At 46.7% G+C, this 26,431-nt stretch overlaps 1 protein-coding gene across 1 annotated transcript in view; it reads left to right on the top strand.

The window, feature by feature from the left end:
* ITIH5 (inter-alpha-trypsin inhibitor heavy chain 5) overlaps positions 1–26,431 on the top strand; it is a 457,780-nt gene that overhangs the window by 293,156 nt on the left and 138,193 nt on the right. Inside the window, exon 7 of the mRNA XM_069629674.1 lies at positions 20,209–20,325. Coding sequence (XP_069485775.1) covers positions 20,209–20,325 — 117 coding nt within the window. The remainder of the gene's footprint in view (positions 1–20,208; positions 20,326–26,431) is intronic.

Here is a 26,431-nt window from a genome sequence, read left to right as displayed (position 1 = left end):
GGTTCTTTGTAACTAAACACTTAAATAAAATAAAAGTTAAAAAAGATATGCAACAATAAGTATTTTTCTGCATTTATTCGAATGTAAAAATGCATTTATTAAAACACACATGCAGTCACACAGAACACGAATGGAACTTGGTTATTCCACAACAATGTCAGCTCCATCCTTACTATAACAAGTGATTGCTACTGTGATTGCTTCTGACCTAAGATTTATCTTGGTAACAATTTAAAGAACTTTCATACTATTTTTCATGCAAAATGTACACTCTCCTTGTTGCCAGTGTGCAGTGGGATTAGCCTTGAAAGCATGATTGATAGCATGGGGCACTAAGAAGAAAGACCTGGTTTTCCATTTCTTTCCATATTTATAAATAGGTACAAAGAAAAAGCAGATTGATTTTTGTCTGTATTATGTGCAAAAATCAGTAAAAACGGAAAACAGGAAGCCTTAATCATAATACACAGAAGTCTACAAGAACTCAGAGCGAACTCTTGAATTTAAGACTAAGAGACATTAATCAGCCATTACCGTCTTCCTTGGTGGACAGTGATTGGCTCCGCCAGCGATTCAGCTTCATTTTTATCTGAATGTACCATGGTGCTCTCTGACAGACTCCCCAGGTCCAACTTGGGTCCTTCCTCTCTGCTATCTTTTTCTCTACCTGTGGTGTCCCCCAGGGGTCTAACCTCTCTACCTGGCTGTTCAACCAATACCTGTCACTCCATCGCCGCTCTCTGACACAACTTTCAGTCCAATGCAAATGACACCCAGCTCTTTTTCAGGCTACCCTGTGCATACTCCTTTCCTTTTTTCATCTCTTACTGTCTGTCTGCTATCCAGGAGTGGTGTGCCGCCAATGACCTCTGCCTTAATGCCAGTAAGACTGAGATTCTCCTAATCAGCACACCCATTCCCTCCTTTCAGGTAGCTCTCTGCCAAGCTTCTCTTGGTCCTCTTCCTGCTCCCACCTGCAAGGCTAAAAACCTCGGAGTCATCTTCGACGCCACACTCTCCTTCTCTCCTCACATCTCTGACGTCTCTAAGAAGTCACACTACCAGCTGCACCTCCTCAGAGGTATTCTCCTTTTCCTCTCCTTCCCCCAGAAGCTCACTGTCTCCAGAGCTCTGCTTCTCTCTAGGCTGGACTTTTGCAACAGCCTCTTTCTAAATCTGCCTGCTTCTACTCTACGCCCTCTGCAACTTATCCAGAACAGGACTGCAAGACTTGTCCTTGGCCTCAAGCCCAGGGAACGTATCTCTCCAGGACTGAAATCTCTGCACTGGCTCGCAGTGGCAGCGAGGATTAAGTTCAAAACCCTATGCATCGTCCACAAGGCCTTCTGGGGCCTGGGACCTCAATACCTTCAACTCTCTCTTCCTAAGCATCTTCCTTCTCAAGCTCTTCGCTCACCTGCCTCCAACTCCCTCAGTGTCAGTCACTTCTCCAAGCAAAGAGTTGGTGGTAGATCTCTTTCTTCGGCTGCTGCCTCCCTCTGGAACAGCCTCCCTGCCTCCCGTAAACTTGAGGAGAACCTATCTCTGGTTCCGGAAGCACCTCAAAACCTTTCTCTTTGCCTCTGCCTTTTCTCTTCCTCTCCTTTTCTGACCTCCTGGCTGTAACTGGACCTGCACTGGCCACCTGGACACCCTCTGATCTCGGGCCCAGGTCCCTCCACTGCCAGCGTCAGACCTGCACTGCCGACCTGGCAACCCCCACACTTGGGGATTGTTTCTGTATCCCTACAGTCCCCCTACCAGCTCTTAACACCGGATTTCTGAACTTACCCATGCACTTGCCACATGCTGGCCGTCACTTTACTTAATGTTATTATCTATTCCCATTTACTGCACTGTCCCTGCCCCCTTCCCACGCACTTGTGCAATCTGAATGACACCTGGCCTAGTAGGATCGTTGTCCATCCTCCCTTTGTTCCCCTCCCTTGCCTCGTCGCGCCTTGGAACACTTGTGTATAGGCGCGTTATAAATGCCATATCATACCATGTCATATCTTCTGAGGCTTGTGGTATCTGCTTAGATCACATGCTGTGCATAGGCTGACATCTAGTGGAAGCTGTGGAGTATTACAGTTTTTTTTTGAAACTCAAAAATGGGCGTCGAACTAGGGCGTGCCAGTAATACTATCCCTAGTGTGACGTCCCGTGTACCCATGATCCCTTACGCGTGTAGGACCCTCAGATTGTTTTTTTCCGCCAAACTAGTCAGCAGCAAGTTGCGTAGTTCCCTTGGCTTTTCCAATAACACTAAAATTATTGTTAAAAACTTCCCTGTTCTCTTCCACCCTACGCCTAAGATCGACGTCAGTGAACATCGAGGAAACCAGCCGTCAAGAGAACGCCACGACGGACATTGGGCCTTGAAAGGGAGAGTGGGGGGTGGCCATACAGGCTTTTCCCACATTTATTTCCTACATATACCCGCTCACTGCCAATTTGAGACATATGGAGAGTACTCCTTCCAAATTCTGCCCTAAGTGTAACAGAATGTTTCCCTGGGTAGATAAACACAATACGTGTAACCTGTGTCTCCCACAAGACCATGCCGAGGCTAACTGTCGAGTTTGCAAGCTCTTCAAGCCAAAAACACTTAAGGACCGCTCCACTAAATGCTGGACCCCTTACGCCAGGCCATGGACACCAAAGGGTCATTTAGCGATGGCTGGCAGCAATGCCGCCGTATCGGACGGCGAGGGCAGAGGGTTGACTTCTGACACCCACATGCAAGCCCCCAACCCCGGAGGACTGGCCGGCGGCCCAGTTATGGGGACAACACCCAGCAGCATAAGCGCGACACACAGACACACTACTTCCAGTAAACACATCAGCCCCAGTCGTGACTCGACGCGCGTGTCTAGCGATCGGCAACAGAAGACACTGAGAGAGCGGTCCAACAAATCTGTGTCCTCTGGGCATTCCCGTTCGCGATCGCCTCATGACAAAGACCAACCGTCCGTGGTTGGAAAAGGTGTCACGCTCCCAATAGTCCCAGAGACCCAACCGTCAGAAGACGATTCCGACCTCTATCGTCAGGCAAGGCGCGTAGAGTCTACTCCAGAGATTCGACGTCCTTCCTCCAAGACCACCTCCGAATCTCGTACCACCACCGATTCTCGATGCGAGGTGTCAGATACCACTTCCGAATCTCGACGCAAGGCATCAGCTCCTTCGGAAACGCCTAAAAGCACTGGGAAACATTCCTCTAGTCATGGGAAGGGGGCTAAACAACACAAAAGCCTTTAGAACACCATGTTCATAAGGAGAAACAAAAGGCCCCTAAATCAGTAGAGAAGTCCAAGGTCCGAGCCCTCCGACTAAAGGTAAAATCATCCTCCCACTGCTCAAGATATGGGCACGGAAGAGGAAACAGAAGATGTTGTGGTTATCCCTGGCTCCAGAGAATATAATTCAGTTGATATTGATAGGGTTATGAGAAGAATGTCATTTTTTGCATATGAAAAAGACCTTCATTATTTTCATAGTTATGCCAACACACCAGCTACCTCTGCCCCTTCGGGGTCCAAGGACTCTCAACCCCCTGCTAAAAGACTCTGCTCTGATGCCCCGGTGCAGGCCTTAGTCACAGACCCTTTGGTCATTGAACCTTACCATCCCGAGCCATATTGTGAGGAAACAGAACCACAAATGCTGGAAGACCAGACAGGGGAGTCTCTTATTATGGGGATGATGAGGACCAGGAGGAGGAGGAGGATGAGGCTGAAGCCTACAATCTTGACTCCCCAATTCCGAAAGACCCCCCGGTGAATGACTCACCCATAGATAATGAACCACTCCTCAACGAGGTACTGGCTAAGGCAGAAGCCCATTTTCATATTGACACACAAGGTGTCCAAGAGGACAGGGATTTTGCGAAAGAGATCCTAGGTGAAAAAAGAGCCATTACTCAGGCTATCCCGATATTAAAATCTATCCAGCGTAGAATTGACCCCTCGCTGGTGACTCCAAATCATACTCTTGCAGTTAATCCACGAGTTGAAAAATTATTCTGTGCTGCATCCTCTGATCCCCTGTACATTAGGGGTCAATTAAAACCCGACTCCCTGGTAGTAACAACCAGGGGTGGACTGGAAACCAAAAGAGGCCCTGGAAATAATTTTCAAAGTGGCCCCATATTACACATTTTCAGCGGCCAGTCCACCCCTGGTGATGTGCGTGCCATTCTGCCCGCAAATCCCCATTCATCAAACAGGGATTTGTGGGCAGAGTGGCTTGCAAATCCCCGTTTTACACGCAAATAATTCCATGAATCAGGGTGATACTCTGTAGGTGTTGTTTGGTTATGTGCCCACCCATTGCCTGCCCATGGCCATGCTAATCCCTATGGACATTCGCACCCATTCCTGCCTCTGCTCGCCCAAAACACCTCCTTGTGGGAACTCTTTGAGCTTGCTTTCATCAAGCCCTTCCATCAGGCTTTACATTCAATTTCATCAGGCTTTACATTCAAAGTCCCTGCCAGTGTTTGTTCAAAGCAGTCTTCTGAGAGTTAATGACTTAATTGGAGCTGTAAACACGCCACTGGTGTAGTCAAAATGTCTTACCAGGCCTGCCTTCGGGACTCGATTTATAAGCACTCTGCATGTCCTTCACTGAAGTCCTGTTAAAAACAAGCATTGGAAAAGCCACTGAAGTCCTGTTCAAAACAAGCATTGGAAAAACCAACATCTTTGGTTAGTGCATACGTTTTACGCTTTTATCAGGCACTGCCATTAGATGCCCAGGTACTTGCACCTTTTGCATCTGCTACCAACAATGGGTAGATAATATACCACTACGGCTGTGTCTGTTGAGTGTCTTCCCATACCTACACAAAAGCCAAAACTGTTGGCATTGGCAATGCTGTTTAAATGACTTTGGTGTGCCCCAGTTCCAGGAAACAGATAGCTGTATGTTAGAATTCTAGAAAATTAAAATGGACACATTCATTTTTCACATGAAAATGTCCATGAACCATCATGGCATGAGTGTTCGTTTTCTTATTTTCCTATGTAAAGTGTCATGCAACCATAACACGGTAATATTACAGAGATGGTGAAAGAACGTGTGCAGTTATGATTAACCAGATTGAGACACATAACGTTAGTGCCTGCGGAGAAAAGTACATGCACTCTCCACACACAATCATGCACACTGATAATCACGTTTGTGTTTTGCGTGTGGGCTCATGTGTATGTGTGTTTTGCCTTTGTGTTTAGAGATTCGTGCACACATGAATATTCCAGTCTTCAAAATCTGTAAATTAAGGGCATGAACACATTACCTTCGAAGTATGTCAGTGTTTGTTAAAAAATAACTATAAAGCATTATGCCACTTCATTGTTAGCCCTTTGCTGCTGCACTGGGACCATTTCTGCTCACATCGCTTCCACTTCTGACTGCAGGATTACCCAGTGATTCCCAGTTCTACAGATAGACTCCCTTAAAAGGGCGTGACTCTGCTCTTCACCAGATCATCCCACCACAAGCCTTTCCCTGGCTGAAACCCTTCACAGTTCGCAATCTCTATATTATTTCTGTCTGCGTGTAAAATAATGTCTTCCTGGTTGGGTATCTCCCGCCACCCCGCCCTCTGCCTGCCCAAAATCTGTGTGCCTGCTTAAGGTGCTGTCTCGGGCACTGGCTTTCCGGGCAGACTGCAGTGCTGCAGTGTGCAGTGCAACACGCTGTGGACCTCACGCATATTTTTAAAATGAACAGTACCACCGAAAATAAAAATGCACGCCGAGAGGCATTTCGCCTTCATGGAAAATGGCAATCAGATATTTTGTGTGTATTTCGTGGCACACTGCACTGCTTTCATTAAAAGCGTGCGTCTGCTTACCTTCGAGTCTCCAGCCGAAGGCCTCACTCCCGTAGGGACGGCTGTGTCTGCTACCTGACCTGCGCAATATGTGTGCAGGTCACATGCGGTTCCCCAATGCCCAGGCCCTCCAGCGCACGCGCGAGCCTTGAGCCCTGCAATAAAGACAAAAAAAAAAGTGCAGCGCCTGCAGCAGCCAATTCAAAAGAAACCACCCAGGCGGATTCACGCCGCCACGTGTATCCTTCTCTTCCGCACCAAAGAGGCCCTGTGAGGCCAGAGGCCTACCGGGGGATGTCCCGGTGTCCCGGTGTGGCAGTCCAGCCCTGGTAACAACCACCAGAAAGAGGGCAGGTACACCACTTGCTTCTTCTGAAGCACCTTCCGATAAAGAGAGCAAAAGACTATATGCTCTAGGCAGGAAAGTTGCCTCCACTTCCGGCTATCAGGCACGAATTGCTAACAGTGCCACTCTTTCGGCAAGCTACAATTGCCATCAGCGGGAAGAAGTAGCTGCTTTAGTATCCTCTGCACCTGAACCACTGAAGAGCCAGTTGGCTCAGCTGGCAGCAGATGGAAGGTCTGTATCAGGATGCATACTGAAAACAACCTTTGATGCAGCAGATAATGCTGGAAGACTAATAGCCGAAGGCACTGTAATAAAGCGTCACACTTGGTTAAGACAGTCAGGGTTCAAACCTGAAACCCAAGCCACTCTTATAGACATGCCAGTAGAGCCGAAAATACTATTCGGCAAGGCAGTGGAGGAAGCCTTAAAAACAGCTAAGGACGAGTACGAGACCCTAAAATCTATTGGACAACTCACGGATGAACCCCCAGGACAAAGGGGAAACACTAGTTTTCGTCGCTTTCGGGGCCAAAGCTCCCAGAGGGGTTCAAACTACTATCAAAATCAAGGAACCTCATGGGGCAACAATCAGTTCCAATCATCACAGGGCTTCCCCAGAGGGCAGCGCAGAGGCCGCACTAGGGGTAGAGGCAGCCCTGCCAGAGGTGGTATGCCACCCAGTAAACAGTGACGTTCCGTTTCATGTCCCCTCCCATGCATCCTCAGTAGGGGGGCGCATTTCCACCTTCGCCCACGCATGGGAGGGGATCACTTCGGACAGATGGGTGCTGTCCACAGTGTCCGCAGGATACTGTATACAGCTACTAGGGCGCCCCCACAACCATCCTCCGAGACAGAAGGTACACTCTTTGGACCACCAAAAAATACTCCTCGAGGAGATCGCCATTCTGCTTGCAAAGGACACCATATAACTCGTCCCGGGCAGCCAGGTAAACAGGGGTATTTATTCAACCTACTTGCTTGTGGCAAAAAAAATCTAACAATGCGCCCAGTATTAGATTTGCACCCTGCTAACAAGTATTTCAAGCCACAAAAATGACTACTAAAAAAGGGGGATTACATGGCAACATTGGATATGAAAGATGCCTATTTTCATATTTCAATATTCCCAGCGCACAGAAGATTCTTGCATTTCAAAATAGACAACCAGCACTACCAGTTCAAGATGCTGCCCTTCGGAATAACCTCAGCCCCAAGGGTATTCACCAAGGTGCACCTATGCAGGGAAGCAATCCGAGTGTACCCTTACCTGGACGACTAGCTCATTACAGGGGAATCCCCCTTAATTTGCAGACTAAACATCCAAAGAACAATTGACCTCCTCTTCCAATTGGGCTTCTCAATCAATGAGAAAAAATCAAGCCTGGTGCCAAGCACCTCTAAAGAGTTCCTAGGAGCTGTCCTAAACACCCAAGAGGGTTGGCCTTTACATCAGAGGAAAGAATTCAAAATATGTTGCTGCAAATTCCTCAATATCAGGCCGGATAAGGGTGCACAAAGCGATACATTTGCTAGGCATGATGGCATCTTGCATTTACCTGTTTCCCACGCGTGCCTGCGCATGAGACCCATGCAGGAATGGTTGGCGAAACAGTGGTCTCAAGCTGGTGGTCAGTGGGATGATCTAGTGGTCGTTTTGCCAACGCTAGTACAGAGTCTTCGCTGGTGGACAAGAGAGAATCTTATGAAGGGAAAACCCTTCTACGATCCAGAGATCCAGGCCGTTGTCACTACAGACACTGCCCTAGCAGGGTGGGGAGCCCACTACCTTCACCATTCAGCTCAGGGTCTCTGGTCTCACACAGTGAGCTCAGAACCACATCAATCTGCTAGAAATTCTGGAAGTCTTTAGAGCGCTTCGGGCATTCGAACCCCTCCTATCCAACCAGTCAGTGCAGATCCTAACAGACAGCACGACTGCAAGGTTTTACTTAAACAAACAAGGGGGCACTCATTCTCCCAATCTATCCAAGCTTGGCCAGAAAATTTGGAAATGGGCACTCAAACAGAAGATTTACCTGTCATCCCAACATGTTCCAGGGGAACTCAACTCACCAGCAGACGCTCTGAGCAGAAATCCCCTCCCAGAGGAACACGAGTGGCAACTACACAAAGAGGTCGTAGGAGACCTCTTCTCTCAGTGGGGTTTCCGACTATAGACCTATTTGCCACAAGCGAAAACAGGCAATGCCCAGACTTCGCATCCAGGTTCCCCCAGCCAGGCTCAAGGGGATCGCCCTATGGATGAATTGGTCAGGAATGTTTGCCTATGCTTTTCCACCAACCCCTCTGTTGAGGAAAGTGGTGAACAAGATCCACAGGGAACCGATGACGCTCATCCAGGTTACTCCTATGTGGGTGAGACAACCATGGTATCCACACCTATGCAAACTGGCGGTGTGCGATCCCATCAATCTACTGTGCCAGTACAACCTACTCTCCCAGCACAACAGACAAACAGTGCATCCTCAGCCCAACTCGATGAACTTGGCAGCATGGCTCCTGTTCAGACATCTCAAATTACCCCAGAGATGTACGGATATCTTGAAAGAGTCAAGAAAACCGAACACGAGGCACTGTTACTATGATAAATGGAAACGATTAGTTATTTGGTGCCAGAATAAACAAATCAGCCCTGTTGATTGTACTCCTTCTAATGTGGTCACCTATATGCTCCACCTACTGGATGCAGGGTTAGTGTTTAACTCACTAAAAGTGCACCTGGCAGCTTTATCAGCCTACACCACTTCCCACAACAAGGTGTCATGGTGGAAAGTGCAAGTTGTCAAAGCATTTATGGAAGGGGTAAAGAGACTCCACCCTCCAATTTCTATCCCACCACCAGGTTGGGACCTTAATGTGGTACTTGCTAAACTCATGGAACCTCCCTTTGAGCCCATGCACTCATCTAGTCTCAAACACCTGGCTCATAACACTGCCTTCTTAGTAGCCATCACCTCCATAAGAAGGATCAGTGAATTTCAAGCTCTGTCAGTGCAGGATCCTTTCTTTACTATTCATAAGGATAAACTGGATTTACGCACTCACCCTAGGTTCTCACCTAAGTTCATTTCGAAATTCCATGTTAACCAGTCTATTGAACTACCGGCCTTCTTCCAAGAACCCAAGAGCTCTGCTGAGGTGAAACTCCACACACTAGATGTGAGGAGGGCAGTCCTCTACTACGTAGACAAGACCAGACCGCTAAAAAAAAACAGATCAGCTGTTCATCTCCATAGTTCCAGGCAGAGAGGGAGATCGCGTCTCTAAGAATGCCATATCTAAGTGGATAGTCAGATGTATCCAACTGTGCTATTCCCTTTCAGATAAAACACTGGCCCTCATTACGACCCTGGCGGAAATCGCGGTGCAAAATGCACCATGGAGCACGGCGGAAAGCTGCCGATAGCGCCATGGGGGTTGGCGGATTTTCCGCCCCATTCCGACCTTGGTGGGGCGGTAAATCCCCATCCCCCATTTTACCCTTCCCCATTCCCATTTTTGCCCCATAGGGTGTAATGGGAGTGGGGAAGGCGTTAATTACGCCACCTCAAAATACGGTGGCGTAATTAACGACAAGGTCCCGTATCGCCATGGATTTCTCCGCCCGGAAAAACCAGGCGGAAAACGCTCCATGGCGCTACGGAATCTCGTAGTAGGGCGGACGGGTCCGCTGCGAATAACGCTGGCGTAAACCCACTCCGCCAGGGTCGTAATGAGGCCCACTGCCTTTTACGCCAAGGGCCTACTCTACAAGAGGTACTGGAGCCACTCTGGCTTTCATTGCAAATGTACCCTTTGACAGCATTTGCAAAGTAGCTACATGGAGCTCTATTCACACCTTTACTCAGCACTACTGCGTTGACTCAACCACTTGGGTCTGGCATACATCCCCTTGCCAATGGGAAGGTTTGAGGCCTTTCATGATTTGGATTTGGCTTTGGATATTCTAGTGTTGTAGGTGGAGCTTTTAGCATTAAGAATGCCCTGTTTATATTCTTTTGCTATGGAGAAGAAGCAGGTTTTGTTAGACTCAGATGGGGTTTTCCACCATTTGGATTCAGCTTCACGTTTTTTTTAACAGAGGGTACGGATGTCATCGGTGTACCATGCGTTGAGGTGCGATGTGTGTTTGGTCTTGAGTAGGGCCAGGTGTGCAATGGGCTGGACTGCCAGAGTAACAGCTTTGTTTTACTCGTCAACCAGGAAGGCAGGATCACAGTGAGGGGTCTGAAAGTATTGCAATTCAGAGGGGAGGAAGGGCGGGCGCATATGAATCTAAGCAGATACAAGCATCAGATATAACGATTACGGTGAGTGATGTATCCCTTCTGAGGCTTGTGGAATCTGCTTAGATCACATGCTGTGCATAGATTAGCGAGCAGTGTTAGAAGAAGGAGGTGGGATGTGAGAAGGTTCATGAGCGAACAGATGTCTTAGAACCGCTTGTCCCACGGTTCTAAGACATCTGTTCGCTCATGAACCTTCTCACATCCCACCTCCTTCTTCTAACACGGCTCGCTAATCTATGCACAGCATGTGATCTAAGCAGATTCCACAAGCCTCAGAAGGGATACATCACTCACCGTAATCGTTATATCTGATGCTTGTATCTGCTTAGATTCATATGCGCCCGCCCTTCCTCCCCTCTGAGAGAAGGCGTATGGATGCTTGTAGTCTTTTCTATCGTATCGGCTTGGATACTCTGTACTCATGCTACTCCTCATGCTACCAAATGTCAGATAAAATACAATTTGAGGGTCCTAAACGCGTGAGGGATCATGTGTACAAGGGACGTCACACTAGGGATAGTAATACTGGCACGCCCTAGTTCGACGCCTATTTTCAAGTGACGAAGAACAAACTGTAATACTCCGAAGCTTCAACTAGATGTCGGCCTATGCACAGCATGTGAATCTAAGCAGATACAAGCATCAGAAATACGATTACGGTGAGTAATGTATCCCATATCATGTCTAGTAAGATTGTTTGTCCAGTCTTCCCTATGTCTTCTCTTCCCATGCATGGTTGCGCTTTGAAACACTTGTGTATAAGCGCACAATAAATAAACAATCAATCAATCAATCAATTGAGGTAGGTGAATAGAAGGCACAGTGGGCCTCATTATGAGCATGGTGGTAGCCGTGCCTTTATGGCAAGCATGGCTACCGCCATGCTCGCTACCGGCCCCGCCACCCGCGATTGGGCAATAACCGGCCCATTGCGAGATGAATGGGCCGGTAATTGTCCATTCACGAGTGGCGGTATTGCCGGGCTCCAGATCCCCATTCTGTCCCATAGGGCAGAATGGGGGTGGAGAGCATGGTTGCACCGGCACCGTTGATAAAAATCTGCTGTCAGGAACCGGCGAGCAGAACTCGTAATGCGGCGGGACAGTATGAACAGTGCCGGTGCCTTACCGGCACCGTTCATACCGTTCCCGCCACTATTATAATGATGCCCAGTATCTCATTTTCCAGCATGGCCAGCACTGAGCTGCCAGATGGAAATGTCTCTATTTAGCGGTGGTGGATAGTATGTCCCCCCTGCCCTGTTTCCGAGGTGGTTAGCTCTGTTGTCTCCTTCCAGGAGGGACCCGACCAGGATTAAAATGAGAAAAAAGGCTGCCACAAAACTCCATCATACCAAATTGTTTCTCTTAGTCAGTGGACCCTGGCGGCAGAGCCCAATTTTCATGGGGTACCCCTTGCAGAATTTTTTCCTGATGTTTGGAGTCTCTGGCTGACACCGCCAAGGTTAATTAATGGGTGGTGTGGACGGCTCAGGGGTAGCCGCATGCACTTTTCAGTTAACTGTTGGGGTGTGGAAGCCATACAATGCCAAGCCTAAACATGTGGAAGTGGGTCAATTTTTTGGAAGTCAAAATAATTCCCTTCTTGAGTGACTTACATGGTAATAAGGGAAAAGAGTGGTTAGTTGGTGATACAACAAATAGAGTTCTCCTGCCTTCTGTATGAGAAGAAAATGGTGGGGAAATTACCAGTGGATTTGTAAAAATCCCCATCTCTCCCTAAGGAGTGGAGATAGGAACTCACAGTTTCAGGATATTTCTTTGGCTCTAAAAGTCCTATTTTTCTGTGAGTGGGGAGTCTCAACTTGTGTGGGTGTTTGTGCGGGAGTGCAGATTCTCCTCATCTTCAGGATTTACAGGTAGGGGGTGCCTGGCGGTGACTGCTGCGTACCTGTGCACCCTCGGCTTTCATAAAGGGTGGGCTTTGCGATAAGGCAACCCCTACGCCTTGCCTGCCCTTAATCTCGCCTGTGGGAAGCCAAATGCATGGGAAAACATTTGTAGCTGTGGGTCAGTACAGACCCTGCTACCATTTATACGCCTATGATAGAAATCAGGGATGCCATTTGGGTGTTGCTAGAGGTCGCCAGGGGTCGCAACTGGGAACCGTGTGGTCTCCCTTGCTACCCCCGTGGTCTCCCTTGCTACCCCTGTAAAAAAATAAAAAGATCGTTTTTTCATGTAAACTCCTGGGCTTTTGTGTTCTGGGAGTTCTGGATGTTAGATCGTAGTACTGGTACTCAGTAATCACCCAAAATTAAATTGCTTTAAGGAGAAAATACACTACTATGAACTCAGAGGGACGGAAGAAGCCTTCTCATAACTCTAGAACTGGCCTGGCGAGGATCCCCAAGACTGGTCTGAGCCAGGTTCAAGCTGGACCCAATGACCCAGCTGAGTGCCTAAAGGCCTGCAAGTCAGATTTGAACCCGGACTATGCCAGACAAATTACCCACAAGACATGTCTGCTTGGGACTCGCTGAACGAAATCAAGGCTTGCAGTTCATAAACCAGGTCTAATCTTGGTCTACACAGGACCCGCAGACCTGACTTAGGGCTTTTGCACCCGAACCGACCGCATGGTATCGTAGTGTGGGTGCAATGCCCACTGGGCAAAGTCACAGGCTCCCCAAAATAATCTAACAACATAGCCCCTTAAAAAAAGCCCATTGCGGCTTCCATCTGTGATGCAGCAATGAAATCACCACTATCTAGGTCATAGACAATGCTCTCCCCATCCTGGATTAAAGGAGACTTGTGTCTTCTGGTCCTGCCTGACCTCTCTACTGACTTTGTCACAGTCAACAACAAAGAACTTTTCAATATACTTTTTTTGAATAATCTGTCATAAAGTGGTTCACTTAGTCCAACCTTGCTAACAGATCAGCACCATCCCATCCCTTTACCACAGAGGGATCCGTCCTGACTGGTCATCTTCATTCTCTCCATAGCGCCTCTGCGGGAACTCCTGGCCAACTGCCTCATCAAGATACATCAATATGCTCACAGTACGCAGATCTACTTGAAGAGCAACTGTGTTGATAACCGAAGGTCTGCCTTGTACACACCTGGATGTCATGTGCCTGTTTAAATATGAATGCCTCAAAGGCACACTTCTTGCACCAAGTTCTTAGTTACAAAACCAGCAATGCCTGAATAAAATGGAAGTTTAATTCTTCACTCTATAGCTCACTATCAGTGCTATATCACTTGAATTGATCACCAATGGTGAACCTTTCTTCAAAGCCCACACCTCCAAGAATGCACTACCTCTCTGGTACTAGCTCACACTTTTCCTCAAGATCATGTCCTTGGCCGAAGCCACAGGCTTCAGAACTATTGTGCAGGACAGCTACCTGTTTGGTGGCAGTGCCCTTTTCCATTGGAAGCCATTCCAGAAGCTGCAGTCCTTTTTATCATAGGCACGTATGGGTAAACATTGCAAAATCCAAGGGAGCTACACTGGCTACCCGCCCCCCTGCCAACCAGCATCACCTTCAAGACAGCCCACACCACCTGCAAAGAAGTGACCACCAAGGAGGGCTCCAACCTAGCTGAAAAACTCTCTACCCTGGAGGCCCATGTAGCACAAGCAGCCACAACATTAAGAACCTGAACAACAAGGACTTCAAGAAAGAATAAATAAAATATCAAGCTATTGCATGTACGCACCAGTATTCTGGAAACTCATAGTGATGCATATCTGGATGGGTTCCTACCTTATTCACATCAGGAAGGATTGTACGAGGTTACTCTTCAAAGAAGAACTTGTCTGCTGTTGATCGCAGAGTTCCAGTTGTAGGCTTCCCCACCACCTTTTGTTCTACTGCAGGGGTGTGCAACCTTCGGCTCCCTGATATATTGGACTGTAATTTCCTTTAACACTAGCCAGCATAGTCAATGGTGCTGGATAATGGGAGTTGTAGTCCAAAACATCTGGAGAACCACAGGTTTTTCAGCAGTGGGAATACCAAGGCTTCCTTCAGACTTGAGTGCTCTGTGCTGGCAGAGAAAGAGACGTTGATGAGGATGGTGATGAAAGGAGTGAGGTCGTCAGCGCAGTCCTTGATGACAGGGGCCTGGCATACATCCCCTTGCCAATGGGAAGGTTTGAGGCCTTTCATGATCAGGATGATCTCAGCTTCCGAGACTGGATTGAAGTCAAATTGGGGCAGGTCTTGCAGAGTGTGCTGGTGGTAGGTGTTAATGGTACCTTGTGTCCTAGTGCTGAGAGCAGTTTTTTATAGTGGGATCTTTTTTTGGAGAGTGCTGATTTTATCCTGGAGTGCATTTTGGATGTTGGTACAACAGGTAACATCCGTGAAGTTGTTGGGGGAATTATTGAGGGGAGTAGAGGTGGGAGATTCCAGCTCCCGCAGAGCTCACAGGTGCTAGACTTGGCTTTGGATATTCTAGTGTTGTAGGTGGAGCTTTTAGCATGAAGAATGCCCTGTTTATATTATTTTGCTATGGAGGAGAAGCAGGTTTTGTTAGACTCAGATGGGGTTTTCAACCATTTGGATTCAGCTTCACGTTTTTTTTTAACAGAGGGTACGGATGTCACCGGTGTACCATGCGTTGAGGTGCGATGTGTGTTTGGTCTTGAGTAGGGCCAGGGGTGCAATGGTGTGGACTGCCAGAGTAACAGCTTTGTTTTACTTGTCAACCAGGAAAGCAGGATCACAGTGAGGGGTCTGAAAGTATTGCAATTCACTCAGCAGTGACAAAATGTAATCTTTAGATTGCAAGAGATTCGGGCTAGCATAGGTGGGAAAGGCATGGCAGCCGTTGCACTAGGGGTGGAGGAGGGTATGGTGAAGAAGATGATAATGTGGTTGGTCCAGGGACAGTGTAGGTTGGATGTGATGGCGGTATGGTAGTTAAGGTCAGCTAGCCAGTCCAGAATGCAACCTTTGGTATGAGTATGGTAAAGTATGTGTTGTGTGACACCAAGGGCACTAAAGGAGCTAGCTAAGGACACTGCATTGGTGTCATCATCATTGTTGAGGCCTAGATTAAGGTCGCCAAGTAGTAGGGTCTTGGAAGTGGAATTTGTATTGGTAGAGTGGACATGCATGAGGTCCTCTTCAAAGGATGAGAGTGTGTCGCAGCTAATTATATGGTCACACTCAACTCAGGTAGTCCCACCCCAAGCAAGGTGGCCGGTCCCAAAGCACTTATACAGATTTAAAATTTAGTGAAGCCTCCAACTCATCTCGCACCGACCCCAACAAATACCCTATGTCACCAATGGACTAGGGACCAGGCCGGTGTATAGTAAGAATATATATATTTATTTAAGGTTTGACAGAAAAGATTAGCAACCAACCTCAACCACCAATGCTGTGACACTAAACAATATCACAACTCTAAATTACTTTCCGTTATTAAAACAACACAGGTAGAATTTCAAAATATGCAGTCACAATTTACATCAGATTTAATTTCAAATTAAACAATAGAAAACATTCTCAATACAATGGAAAAATCATTTTGCAACACACATTCAAATGACAGGCAGTACTTTGGGATTCTGGTTTGGGAAACAAGGGAATAAATGGGGAATTTCGTGTTGCACCCTCTACATTCACTTGAATAGCAGCATATTATGGTTACTTATTTTGGGATTATGGACACCCCCTTCGGGACAGGGATCAGGGGATTCAGAAGCACAGTCACCCAAGTCTTTATTTTCTATACCGGCTCTAACACACTGGGCATGAACTTTGTTAGTTTCAAATTCTAACAACACTCATCCCATGATTTTCTATATGGGAATTAATTGATTTAACTTCAAATCAATGCACTAAGGATTGACACAACTTCCCCCTTCCCCACAATATATGGAAAGGATTAAGGCAGGCTGTTCCCAACACAATTCAATTTAAATTTATAGGGTGATTTTCTATAGTGGAATTCATTTGAATTAGATTTAATACAATGTGCCAAGGGCCTTCCCAGTTTCACCTCCCCCTACCCACTAATGGAAAGGGATAAAGTCAAGTTGCTCCCCACACAATTGATGGCTTTTGGATTAGTCTACTTACATAGGAGGCTTTGGTCAGGGAAAATTGCAGGTATCCTCTGAGGACAGCACAGATCTGGTCGAGGGCTTCAGTCAAGGATTTTCTCCTGCACCCAGACTTACTCTGCTCCTCTGATGGGGTCCCAGCTAGCTTCTAGATTTCCCTGTCACTGTCTCCAATGCAAGGATTGAGGCCTCTCTGCTAGTTGTTCCTCACAAGAGCCTGGCAGCAGGCTACTTCTCGGAAACAAGTGGAAAAGCCATGTTCTGATGCAAAATTGACCTCTTATAGGGCTGATGACACTCCTACATTATCATAATTCTCACAGTAAGGAATGGCTAGCACTCTCCCTTCACCTCCCACCAAGATGCTCACTGGCTGCTGATAGGACCAGAAGTTGGGAGATATGCATGAGGTAGGCTGAGGGAGGAGAAATATTTGTCATTCCAAAATGACAAGTGTGTTTAACCATTTTGGGTTCTGAATATCTCACAACATGGAAGCTATTCAGATTTTTCAGATAACTACATAAATCTCTATTTTTGGATTCTACATTTTATGGCAAGTCAGACACTGTGACAATGCTAGGTGACCGTAGGATGGAGCAGGGCATTCGAAGGTGGGTAGGTTGGATAAGTGACCGGTGTGGCTGGTTGGTGTGTGGCAAATGGGGTTGGTCATGGGGTATGCTGCAGCAGCTCTCAGTGTCTACATAGTGACAGAGGCATAGACTTGATGAGGGCCTGGTAGATAGGGCTTCCAGATGAGACGGGGTGGGCAAGGTGTGGCTAGGCATGCAGTTTGGGGCACAGTTCTGTAGACTCACTCTAAATTTGAGCAGGCTGATTGGCATGTGGCTGGAGCATGACGCTTGTAAGTACGTAGGCATGGTGGCACCAGTGGGGTTCAGGGTGGGTGATGTTCTGAAGGCTGGTGAGTTAGCCATGGTAGTAAATGCAGAGATGCTATGAACGTTGTAGGCCGGTTGCCTGGAATCAGATGCTTGAGGTGCTCTGCTGTGGCATTTTTAGGTTCAGGCTGGGCAGTGGGCATGTGCTGATTGCTGTAGTATGGTGATACAGGTCTGTAGTTAGGGGTGTATGAAGGGGCAGTGTGGGTCATCAGGCAGGTTAGTCTGAATGGTCCAAGGCAAGGTGCAGAGTTGTACTGCATAGCCATTGTCACTGTGTTCTCTTCGGTCACGCCTGTAGCTTAGGGTATGGACACTGTGGCAATGCTAGGTGACCGTAGGATGGAGCAGGGCATTAGGAAGTGGGTAGGTAGGATCAGTCACCGCTGTGGCTGGAGACTGGGCAGGGAGCTTGCAGATGTATAGCGTTTGCAGACGGAGGTAGTAGGCCTTGTGTGGCCTGACACTGGGAGGCGTAGGTGGGGTGGCACAATGTTTGGCTTATTGTAGTTGCAGCAGGCTTCTGCGGTTGCACAGGTAGGGTTCTGGGCTGGGCTATACGTTGTGGGTACACCGCCGGGGTGCCTTAGGTACAGAAAGGGGGCATAGACAGGTGTAGTGGACAGCGCTAATAGTGGCATAAAAGGGCGAGACCCGTTTACATGAAGGAGGGCTCCCTTTGAGCCTCTAAACCATGGAGGGGGTGGGGAGTTGAAGACAGGCTTTAGAACTGTATTAAAAACATAGATTGCGGAGAGTGGGATGCAGGTGGCCAGTTTCACTTTACCTTGTGGTGATGCCGTTGGAGTTAGGAGACGGTTCTCTCAAGACATTGCTGTCCGGGAAGTGCGGCAGGCTGGACTGTGATTTGGTATAGTTCCCTGCTGGTCGGATGGTTAGGGGCCCTGGCAGCGTCATACCAGCCCGGACAGGCCCAGACAGGTTTCATCAGCCTTTGAGCCCAGCCATCATGCTGGGTCGGCGCCACCATCCGGCGCATCAGGGGAGAGTCATTGCCTGGCCTGAGCAGCCAATGGGGAGGCTTGGCAGAAGGGGCCTGTCTCTCAGCTGCTTCACAGCTTTCCTGCGCCGGTACGCCAAGATCGCGGGACTCAGCGGCCATGCTTGCATGGCTCAGGGCCGCCAGAGTAGTGTTGAATATGGTAGCAGGAGCATCAAGGGCAACCTTACCGAAGGCTGAGGTCTTCTGGTGAGAAGGGTTGTGGCCCAGACCAGCATTAACAGCCTTTGAGCCTGGCCTTCAAGCTGGGCGGGCTCCGCAATCCGGTGCACTAGGTGTGAGTCATGTCCCTGCCTGACCTGCCAATGGGGAGGCTCGGTGGGAGGGGCTTGGCTCTCAGCTGCTTCACAGCTTTCCTGTGTCGGTGCGGCTGGGTTGTGGGATTCAACGGGCATGTTTGAATGGTGCATGGGTGTCAGAGTAGTGTTGATTGTGGCAGCAGGGGCATCAAGGGTAACCGGAGGCTGATATCTTCTGGTGTGTCTTCTGGTTATAGCCTACTCGACCCAGCTTTGGAAAATAGATTACAAATATGGGAACTGTTCTATTCTCCCAATAATAAAATATTTGAAAGGCAAGTAGTTGCCTGCATTACATGTGGAGCCGGATCTAGTCCAGTGTTCAACCTTCGGCGAAGATCGTGGGAAGTATTTGGAGACGAACTCTAAACTTACCCAATTACAATAATACGATTCAAACTGGGGTTGATTTCCCCTGGAAGCCTTGATCACCCGGAAGCTCTCGTCAATATTTGCCAAAATCATGTTGCCATCTCCAGAGTCACTGTACTCTATTCCTAATGAAAGCGTGTCGAAATCCTCCTGCCAGTTTCTGAATAAGTGGGCGTCCAACTGTTTGGTAACACTGGAAAAAAGTAATTTGTCCCCCACTGAACTCTGCTAGAAACCTATTCTTGTGAAGAAAAAGATATGCAGGTGGGATTGGATCTCGACCATTGAGCTATGCAAATCCTACAAACTCTATGCATATACTACCACTATAGAGAAACCTCTCAATACAATTATTCCATATCTAAAGAATTTCACTAATAGGAAAGATCGAGCAAATGAGCAAATTTACTTCGATGAAGGCTAAATCTCCGGCCCAGGAAATTTGATTGAAATTCCAGGTGAAGCAACTCATTTGCAGATTCTGTAGGGACAGAGAGAAGATTGAAACTTTGGAACACGTACTCACCACGTGTTCCTTTCTAAATGATATTCGCTATACGTCTCTTGGTCGTTTTTTAAATGATCCAACTCCAACTGCTTTTAAGAATCTCAGGTATCCAATTGGGCAGGCCTTGCATATGGGTAGTATAGCTCAGTGGCAATTTGCTCCTCTTGGAAGCAAGACAACGCAGAAGAACACAGGGTCGAATCCTGGGTTCACGCTTAGAAACCTATTCAGTATTATACGAGTATGAAAATACAATGATCATGTAATTATACCCCTTTGTTAATTGCATCCTTGAAATTTGCACACAAGATTTTTTAAATGGTCGAAAAATGAATTGTATTCAACTTATTTGATTTGGTGTACAAAAGAAATGTAATTTGTTCAGCAGTAGGTAATGAATTTGCATTGTGTGTGATATTTGTGAAAGGTTTAAATTAAAACCATAACACAATAAAAAAATATATATATAACATGAAACAGGAATGAGAGAATAGAAGAGGAGTTAATATCAACGTACATTATAATGATGCCATGTTTTCTTTTTCTAGGTGTTAAATGGTTTCTTTGTGCATTTCTTTGCACCCAAAGACCTTCCTCCGCTGCCAAAGAATGTTGTGTTTGTGATCGACACCAGCGCCTCAATGTTGGGGACGAAGATGAAACAGGTGAGTGGAGTGGTAGACTGCCGGGGACACACTTCACCTTTCTGGTATCCGGTCATATTATCCCCATATATGTGGTCGCCATACATATGGTCGCCGGGAAAAGGCTGTGGCGACTTTATATATGGTGACCATATATATGAGGTCAAGGGGAGCGGGGAAGCAGGGGTGACCCCAGCTCCCCTTGAACATAAAAGGTTTTGGGGGTTCTGAAAGTTCCCCCCCGCATGTTCAATGTGACAATGACCCTGCAATCGAAATTTTTGTCAGACGACATTTTTGCAGGGATATTATCACATGGAACCACCATTCTGAGGTCCTTGCCCACATGACTATTCTACAGCTGCTTCTCAGAACACCCTGAAAAGAGTTTCATGTTATCGAGAGTCTCGGGAGGATAGCTTAGCGGCAACGTGATCGCCTTGGAAGCAAGACGACATGGTGTAACACAGGTTCGATCCCTGGGTCCGCGCTTCGAAACCTCTGGGTATTAAGCGTGTCATAAATAACCTATGATATCATGATAGCATGGCTTAGATGTGACTTCTGGTATGAAGGTGGGGGACACTTGAATCTTTAGAAAGGATTGTCCTAGTTACTGCAATATGAAAAAAGAAAGGGCAAGTAGCAAAACCCAAGAGATAACTTCTTTAAGGTGCCACCTGTGGTAGTCTTGCTAATTCTTCATGCGGGGTGCAAACGATCAGGCAGGGTGTAATCCCGCTCCTCCCCGGGCCATGACTAAAAAAGGGACAGGAGTCCTTCTTTTGGCTTTGCGTTCCATTGGAGCACTCCATGTAAATGTCTAGGCCGAGTAGAGGGGGCTTTGTGGCCTCCACCCTCCCTTCCGATGAGGGAGCAACTATCTACAACGAACCCACACATGCCATGTGTCTCGCTAGGATGCATAGGATCCCCACTGTGAAGCGTCTGAATTTTAGACCATATCAGAGCGGATCTAAAAATTGGTGGTTTTTACTCGAGCTCCAGTGACTCTGTAAGAAACATTCCGCGTGCAGAGCTGGTGGGAACAGGAGTGGCCTGCACTAACATGTGGGGTAACCCCATTCTGAACTGGCCCACCTGTTTGCTGACCTCTGGATGTGCTCAGTGGAGACTCCCACTGGTCGTCTTTTTGTCGCTGGCGGGCTCCTCCCATCCTTGCTGTATCCTCCCACCCACTAGCAGGCAGTCTGCCTGCCTTCCAGGTACCTGCATGCTACAGAAAACGTCCAAATGTACAGAGTAGTCCCACCCACCTATAGGGTTGCCCACCCCTCATTTAAAATCTCTGTTCTTCCGGAAATTCTAGGGATTGACAGAATTTCGGATTTTTGGAAACAAGCGTCAACATGGTAGAAGTTGGTGGTGACACGTTCTGTTCCAAAAAAACAGTTACATGTATTTTCATCAAAATATCCAGGCCAGCAGCGGAAACTGAAAAGGTGTGGCTTATTTTAAGATTGAGATGGCTTTCAGCAGTTTTCTGTGCCAGTCACCAAAATTAACCTTCTAAGGTCCAAGTATCAACATTACATATTTGTAATATATGTGATAAAAAAAGAAAATAATGTGCGCATGCTCTTAGAAGTCCTAAGATTTAAACAGTGGTATGAACACTGCAGTAGATATGATAAAATACTAAATGCTTCCCTTCATGTAATTTTAACATTATAGATTTCAACAAACATAACAACAATAACCAAAGAATTTAGAGCAGAAATGCATGCGTTAAAATAAATGGATGGTTTTAATGGAAAGTCGCATAGAACAACATGATGTCCATCAGCATCTCTTTCCACATTCACGAAATTAAGTGATGTGTCATCCAGTTAGCTAGAATACCATGGCTGTTATCACAGAAACTTTGCACTGGTGGAAATGCAATTAGCACTAGTCCAAACAGCGCTTTAGCGCCAAAAATCATTCTTTCAATGTGCTTTTGCAACAGGAGAATGTTAGTCCTATTGCTGGTCCTGTGCCCTAGTGCAAAAATGCATTGAAAAATATGTTTTTTGCATTAGTGCTTATTGCACTTTCACCTGTGGAAAGGTTCTGTTACACAACTTGAGTCCGATTCATGGATTATTTTGCACGGTTCAGTGACTTTTATACCAACACAAACCCTGATACATGGAACTGTGCAAAGTGTATTTTTTCAGTGCAGACTCCGTGCAAAATTCAGTGCATGGTCTTTTTTGCATTACAACATGACTTTGCACTGCAAAAATACACTTTGCACAGTTCCATGAATCAGGATATGTGTCGGCATTGCAAAGTCACTTTTCAGCAGTGCAAAGTCACTTTGAACCGTGCAAAAAATTCCCTTCCCTCCCACGCCTATGCATCCTGAGTGTTTTTTTGGTTGTGTTACGATATTCACTATATGATTATCATTCTGTCAATAAAAAAGATTTAAATAAAATAAAGAAAAAAGAAAATTATCCGGTATGCAGATCTATCAAGTATAAGAATTGGACTACAAATGCAAAACATGGTTTGTGTGATAGAAATATTGGAAGTTGCACTGTAAAACAGCATTCACTCTTCTTGTCCTCTTCTTTTTTTGACTCTGCCCACTTGTTTGCACATTCTTACGTGGCGTCTATTCAAGGTCCTTTTCTTCCTGACCCGGTGGGTGGCCTGGAAATGCCCATTTCCTCTGGGGTTCCATCAGCCTCTCCACACTGCTATGCATTTTATTTCCTCCTTGTCCATCGCAGGTTGCTTGGACCTACCCTCCACCAACAGTACTGAGTTACTGTATAAAATGCCAAGCCCAATTCTGGCACAATCCTGTTGTTAAACGCCCCTGCTGCTCTTGAGCTAGGTTCACGCTATAAGCAATAAAATAAGATTTTAAAGAAATGGTTTGCTGCACTTCAAGGTGGGATATATTATCTAAGTTCCCCTTGCAAATCAGTATACATCTCCCCTCAAATGGGTAGCCGAGGCATGGCATTTTCCTGATGGTGTGAGCAACCAGACGGTCTTCTCACCGAAAGTCCCCCGGGGTCCTTTGTTATGGTGGCCAGTGAAGGGCCATTGCCCTTAGATCCCAACCCGGGCAGTGGACGTGAGACGAGGGATCAAGTGGGCGGGGGGTCCTTGGGGACTGCGGATGGAACACCATCGGGTAAGACATGGTGTTCCCTCTTTCCTTGCCCTGATCCATCCTACCCTTCCTCTGTCTTAACTCATGAATTTACATCAGCGGGGATGCCTGAAGATAAAACACAACACTCCCTCATTTTGTACCCCGAACCAACCTACCCTCCAAATACCTTCATGGGATGCTATCACTCTAATCCCATCATACCACAACTCTTTATCTTGGAAAATGGAAAGAGAAAACACCAAGGGTAGTCAAACCATTTTCCAATCCTTAAAAGCATCATAGTTTCCCCTTCTTCCAAACCTAGAGGAAGATTAATATATCTTCCATTGTCCTCTCCTGAGAAACAAACAAAACCCAGAATTCTTATTCACCAGGAAATCCCTTATTTTCTGACATGTCCGCACACAAGCTACCTACTGGCATAACAGGAAACTACAACTCCAATAATTCCCTTACCCCACTGATGGAGCCATGTACTAAAACTAGAAGAGTACCTCTGGTGATATGCAATGGTCCTGTTCCACTAATGAGACCAAACAGGGTCAAGCGCTCAATCACAATCACACCCATTCTGCCTTTAAAGTGCATTCTATCGATCACAACCCCACCTCTTTACCCTCAGTCAACAAGGAGGACTGAGGGTAAAGAGGGTAACACTTGCATATCTCAGTGGACATGTCCCGTTAATAAGGTCAGGCAAAGTCAGGCACTTGACCTTAATAACGTACAGCTGATACCCATTAGCTCCCCCCACACGGATAGAAGGTGGAACATTGAGACACACTCGGAGCAAGGTGAGACACGAGAAGGAGCAGATCTTCTGAGGCAAAGGCAAACCCATTGGAGCAGGATGACCGATCGAGGGATCAGAGCGAGGGGTTGGGAAACCCTAAAGATCCCTGCAGGAAGTCGTTACCTCCGTGCAACCGTGAAGGATACACAGAGAAAGCCAAATCCCAGACAAGAAGAAACCTGTGTTGTGTTTCAAGAATGCCAGCAACCCTCCTACGTGAACCGCAGAGTTGGGGAGGCGAGGCGAGGTCAAGCCTGTGGTATCAACCTTGATTTGTGAATCAAAGCCGCAGAGAAAAGAAAGGAATGCACACAACCGGTGAGTTTGCGAAAGACATGAAAGGCCAGTATGTGTCAAGGAAAGATTGAAGCCGCAACAGTGTATCTGACAATAGAAGGTTGCGCGCATGCTGATGAAACGTGAAAGAAAGCAAACCAGTAGTGAACTTTAAAACTAACCGATAACTGTGAAGCCAGTGATACAGAGTAGCATAGTGGTCCGGCGAAAGGAAATAGCCCACTTGAAAGTCTCTGCAAAATGTTTGATGTCTTGTTATAAAGCAACACAGTGAACAAACTCTGAAATGCACAATGGTCAAGATTAATCTTGACGAGAGGGGAAGTTAAAAGGTGAATGCTTTAAGAGAAGGATTTCTTTGAACTTTTATGATTGTGTTATGGAACTACCGAGACCAAGAGACATTGGGGAAAATAACATAAGGGAGAGCTGAAGTGAAAGTCAAAGTGGTCTTGCGGGGGTCTATGAAAAAACCTTGCATACTCGAAAGTCTTCGACATCAGTGAAAGGCCCGAGCCTGACTGAGGGAGACCTGGAATGTGAAATAAGTTAGAGGTAGGGAACCTCTAACGTATGTGAATGAAGCTTGGGAAGGGAACCCCTGCAAGTGCTGTGATTGTGAGGTCTGAGCTTGGCTGAGGGAGATCTACATTGAATCAGGTACTTTTTGTTGAGAGGTCTGAGCCTGACTGAGGGAGACCTATGTGAACTGATGATGCCTTGATAGGTCTGAGCCCAACAGAGGGAGATCTATGTGAACTGTTGTTGAATTGTGAAAGAACGTTTGGTGAACTGAAAACAGGTGACTTTAACGTGGAAGACCAATTGCTTTTGGTGTTTGAGGCAGAGTGGGTCATCCTGTCTACGTGTTCCACCTTACCCCATGATCCATATAACCCTCCCTCTGTCTTAACTAATGACTTTACATCAGAGAGGATGCCTGAAGATAAGACAAGACACTCCCCCATTTTGTACCCCGAACCAGCCTACCCTCCCAATACTTTCATAATATGCGGAAAAGGGAAAGGGAAAACACCAAGGGAAGTAATACCAATCCTTAAAAGCAACCGAGTTTGTCTTTCTTCCAAACCTAGAGGATGATTAATTTATCTTCCATTGTCTTCTCCTGAGAACTACAAAACCTGGAATTCTTATTCACCAAGACATCCCACCTTTTCTGACGTTTTCTAACACAAGCCACCTACTGGCACAACAGAATGCTACAACTCCCATAATTCCTTTACCCCACTGAATAACCCATGTACTAAAACTAGGAAACCCTAAAGATCCCTACATGAGGTTGTTGCCTCCGGGAAACCGTGAACGATGCACGGAGAAAGCCAAATTCCAGACAAGAAGAAGCCTGCGTTGTGTTTCAAGGATACCAGCGACCCTCCCGGGTGAACAGCAGAGTTGGGGAGGCGAGGCCAAGCCTGTGGTATCAACCTCGTCTCGTAAATGAAAGCCTCAAAGAAAATAAAGGAATGCACATAACCGTTTAGTTTGCGAAAGACACGAAAGACTGCTAGTTGTGAAGGAAGGATTGAAGCTGCAACAGTGTATCTCACAATTGAAGGTTGCGCGTGTGCTGATAAGACGCGAAAGAAAGCAAACCAGTAGTGAACTTTAAAACGTACTGATAACTGTGAAGCCAGTGATACAGAGTAACAGAGTGGTCCGGCAAAAAAAAAAAAAAAAAAAAATCCACTCGAAGGTCTCCACAAAATGTTTGATGTCTTGTTATAAAGCAACAAAGTGAACAAACACTGAAATGCACAAATGTCAAGATTAATCCGGACGAAAGGGGAAGTTAAAAGGTGAATGCTTTTCTGATTGTGCTATAGAACTACTAAGACCAAGATACACTGGGGTAAATAACATAAGGGAGTGCTGAAGTGAAA

This window comes from Ambystoma mexicanum, chromosome 12, assembly GCF_040938575.1.
Source record: "Ambystoma mexicanum isolate Mex_15411 chromosome 12, UKY_AmexF1_1, whole genome shotgun sequence".
Lineage (NCBI taxonomy): Eukaryota > Metazoa > Chordata > Amphibia > Caudata > Ambystomatidae > Ambystoma > Ambystoma mexicanum.
This window is presented reverse-complemented; position numbering and strand designations above follow the sequence as displayed.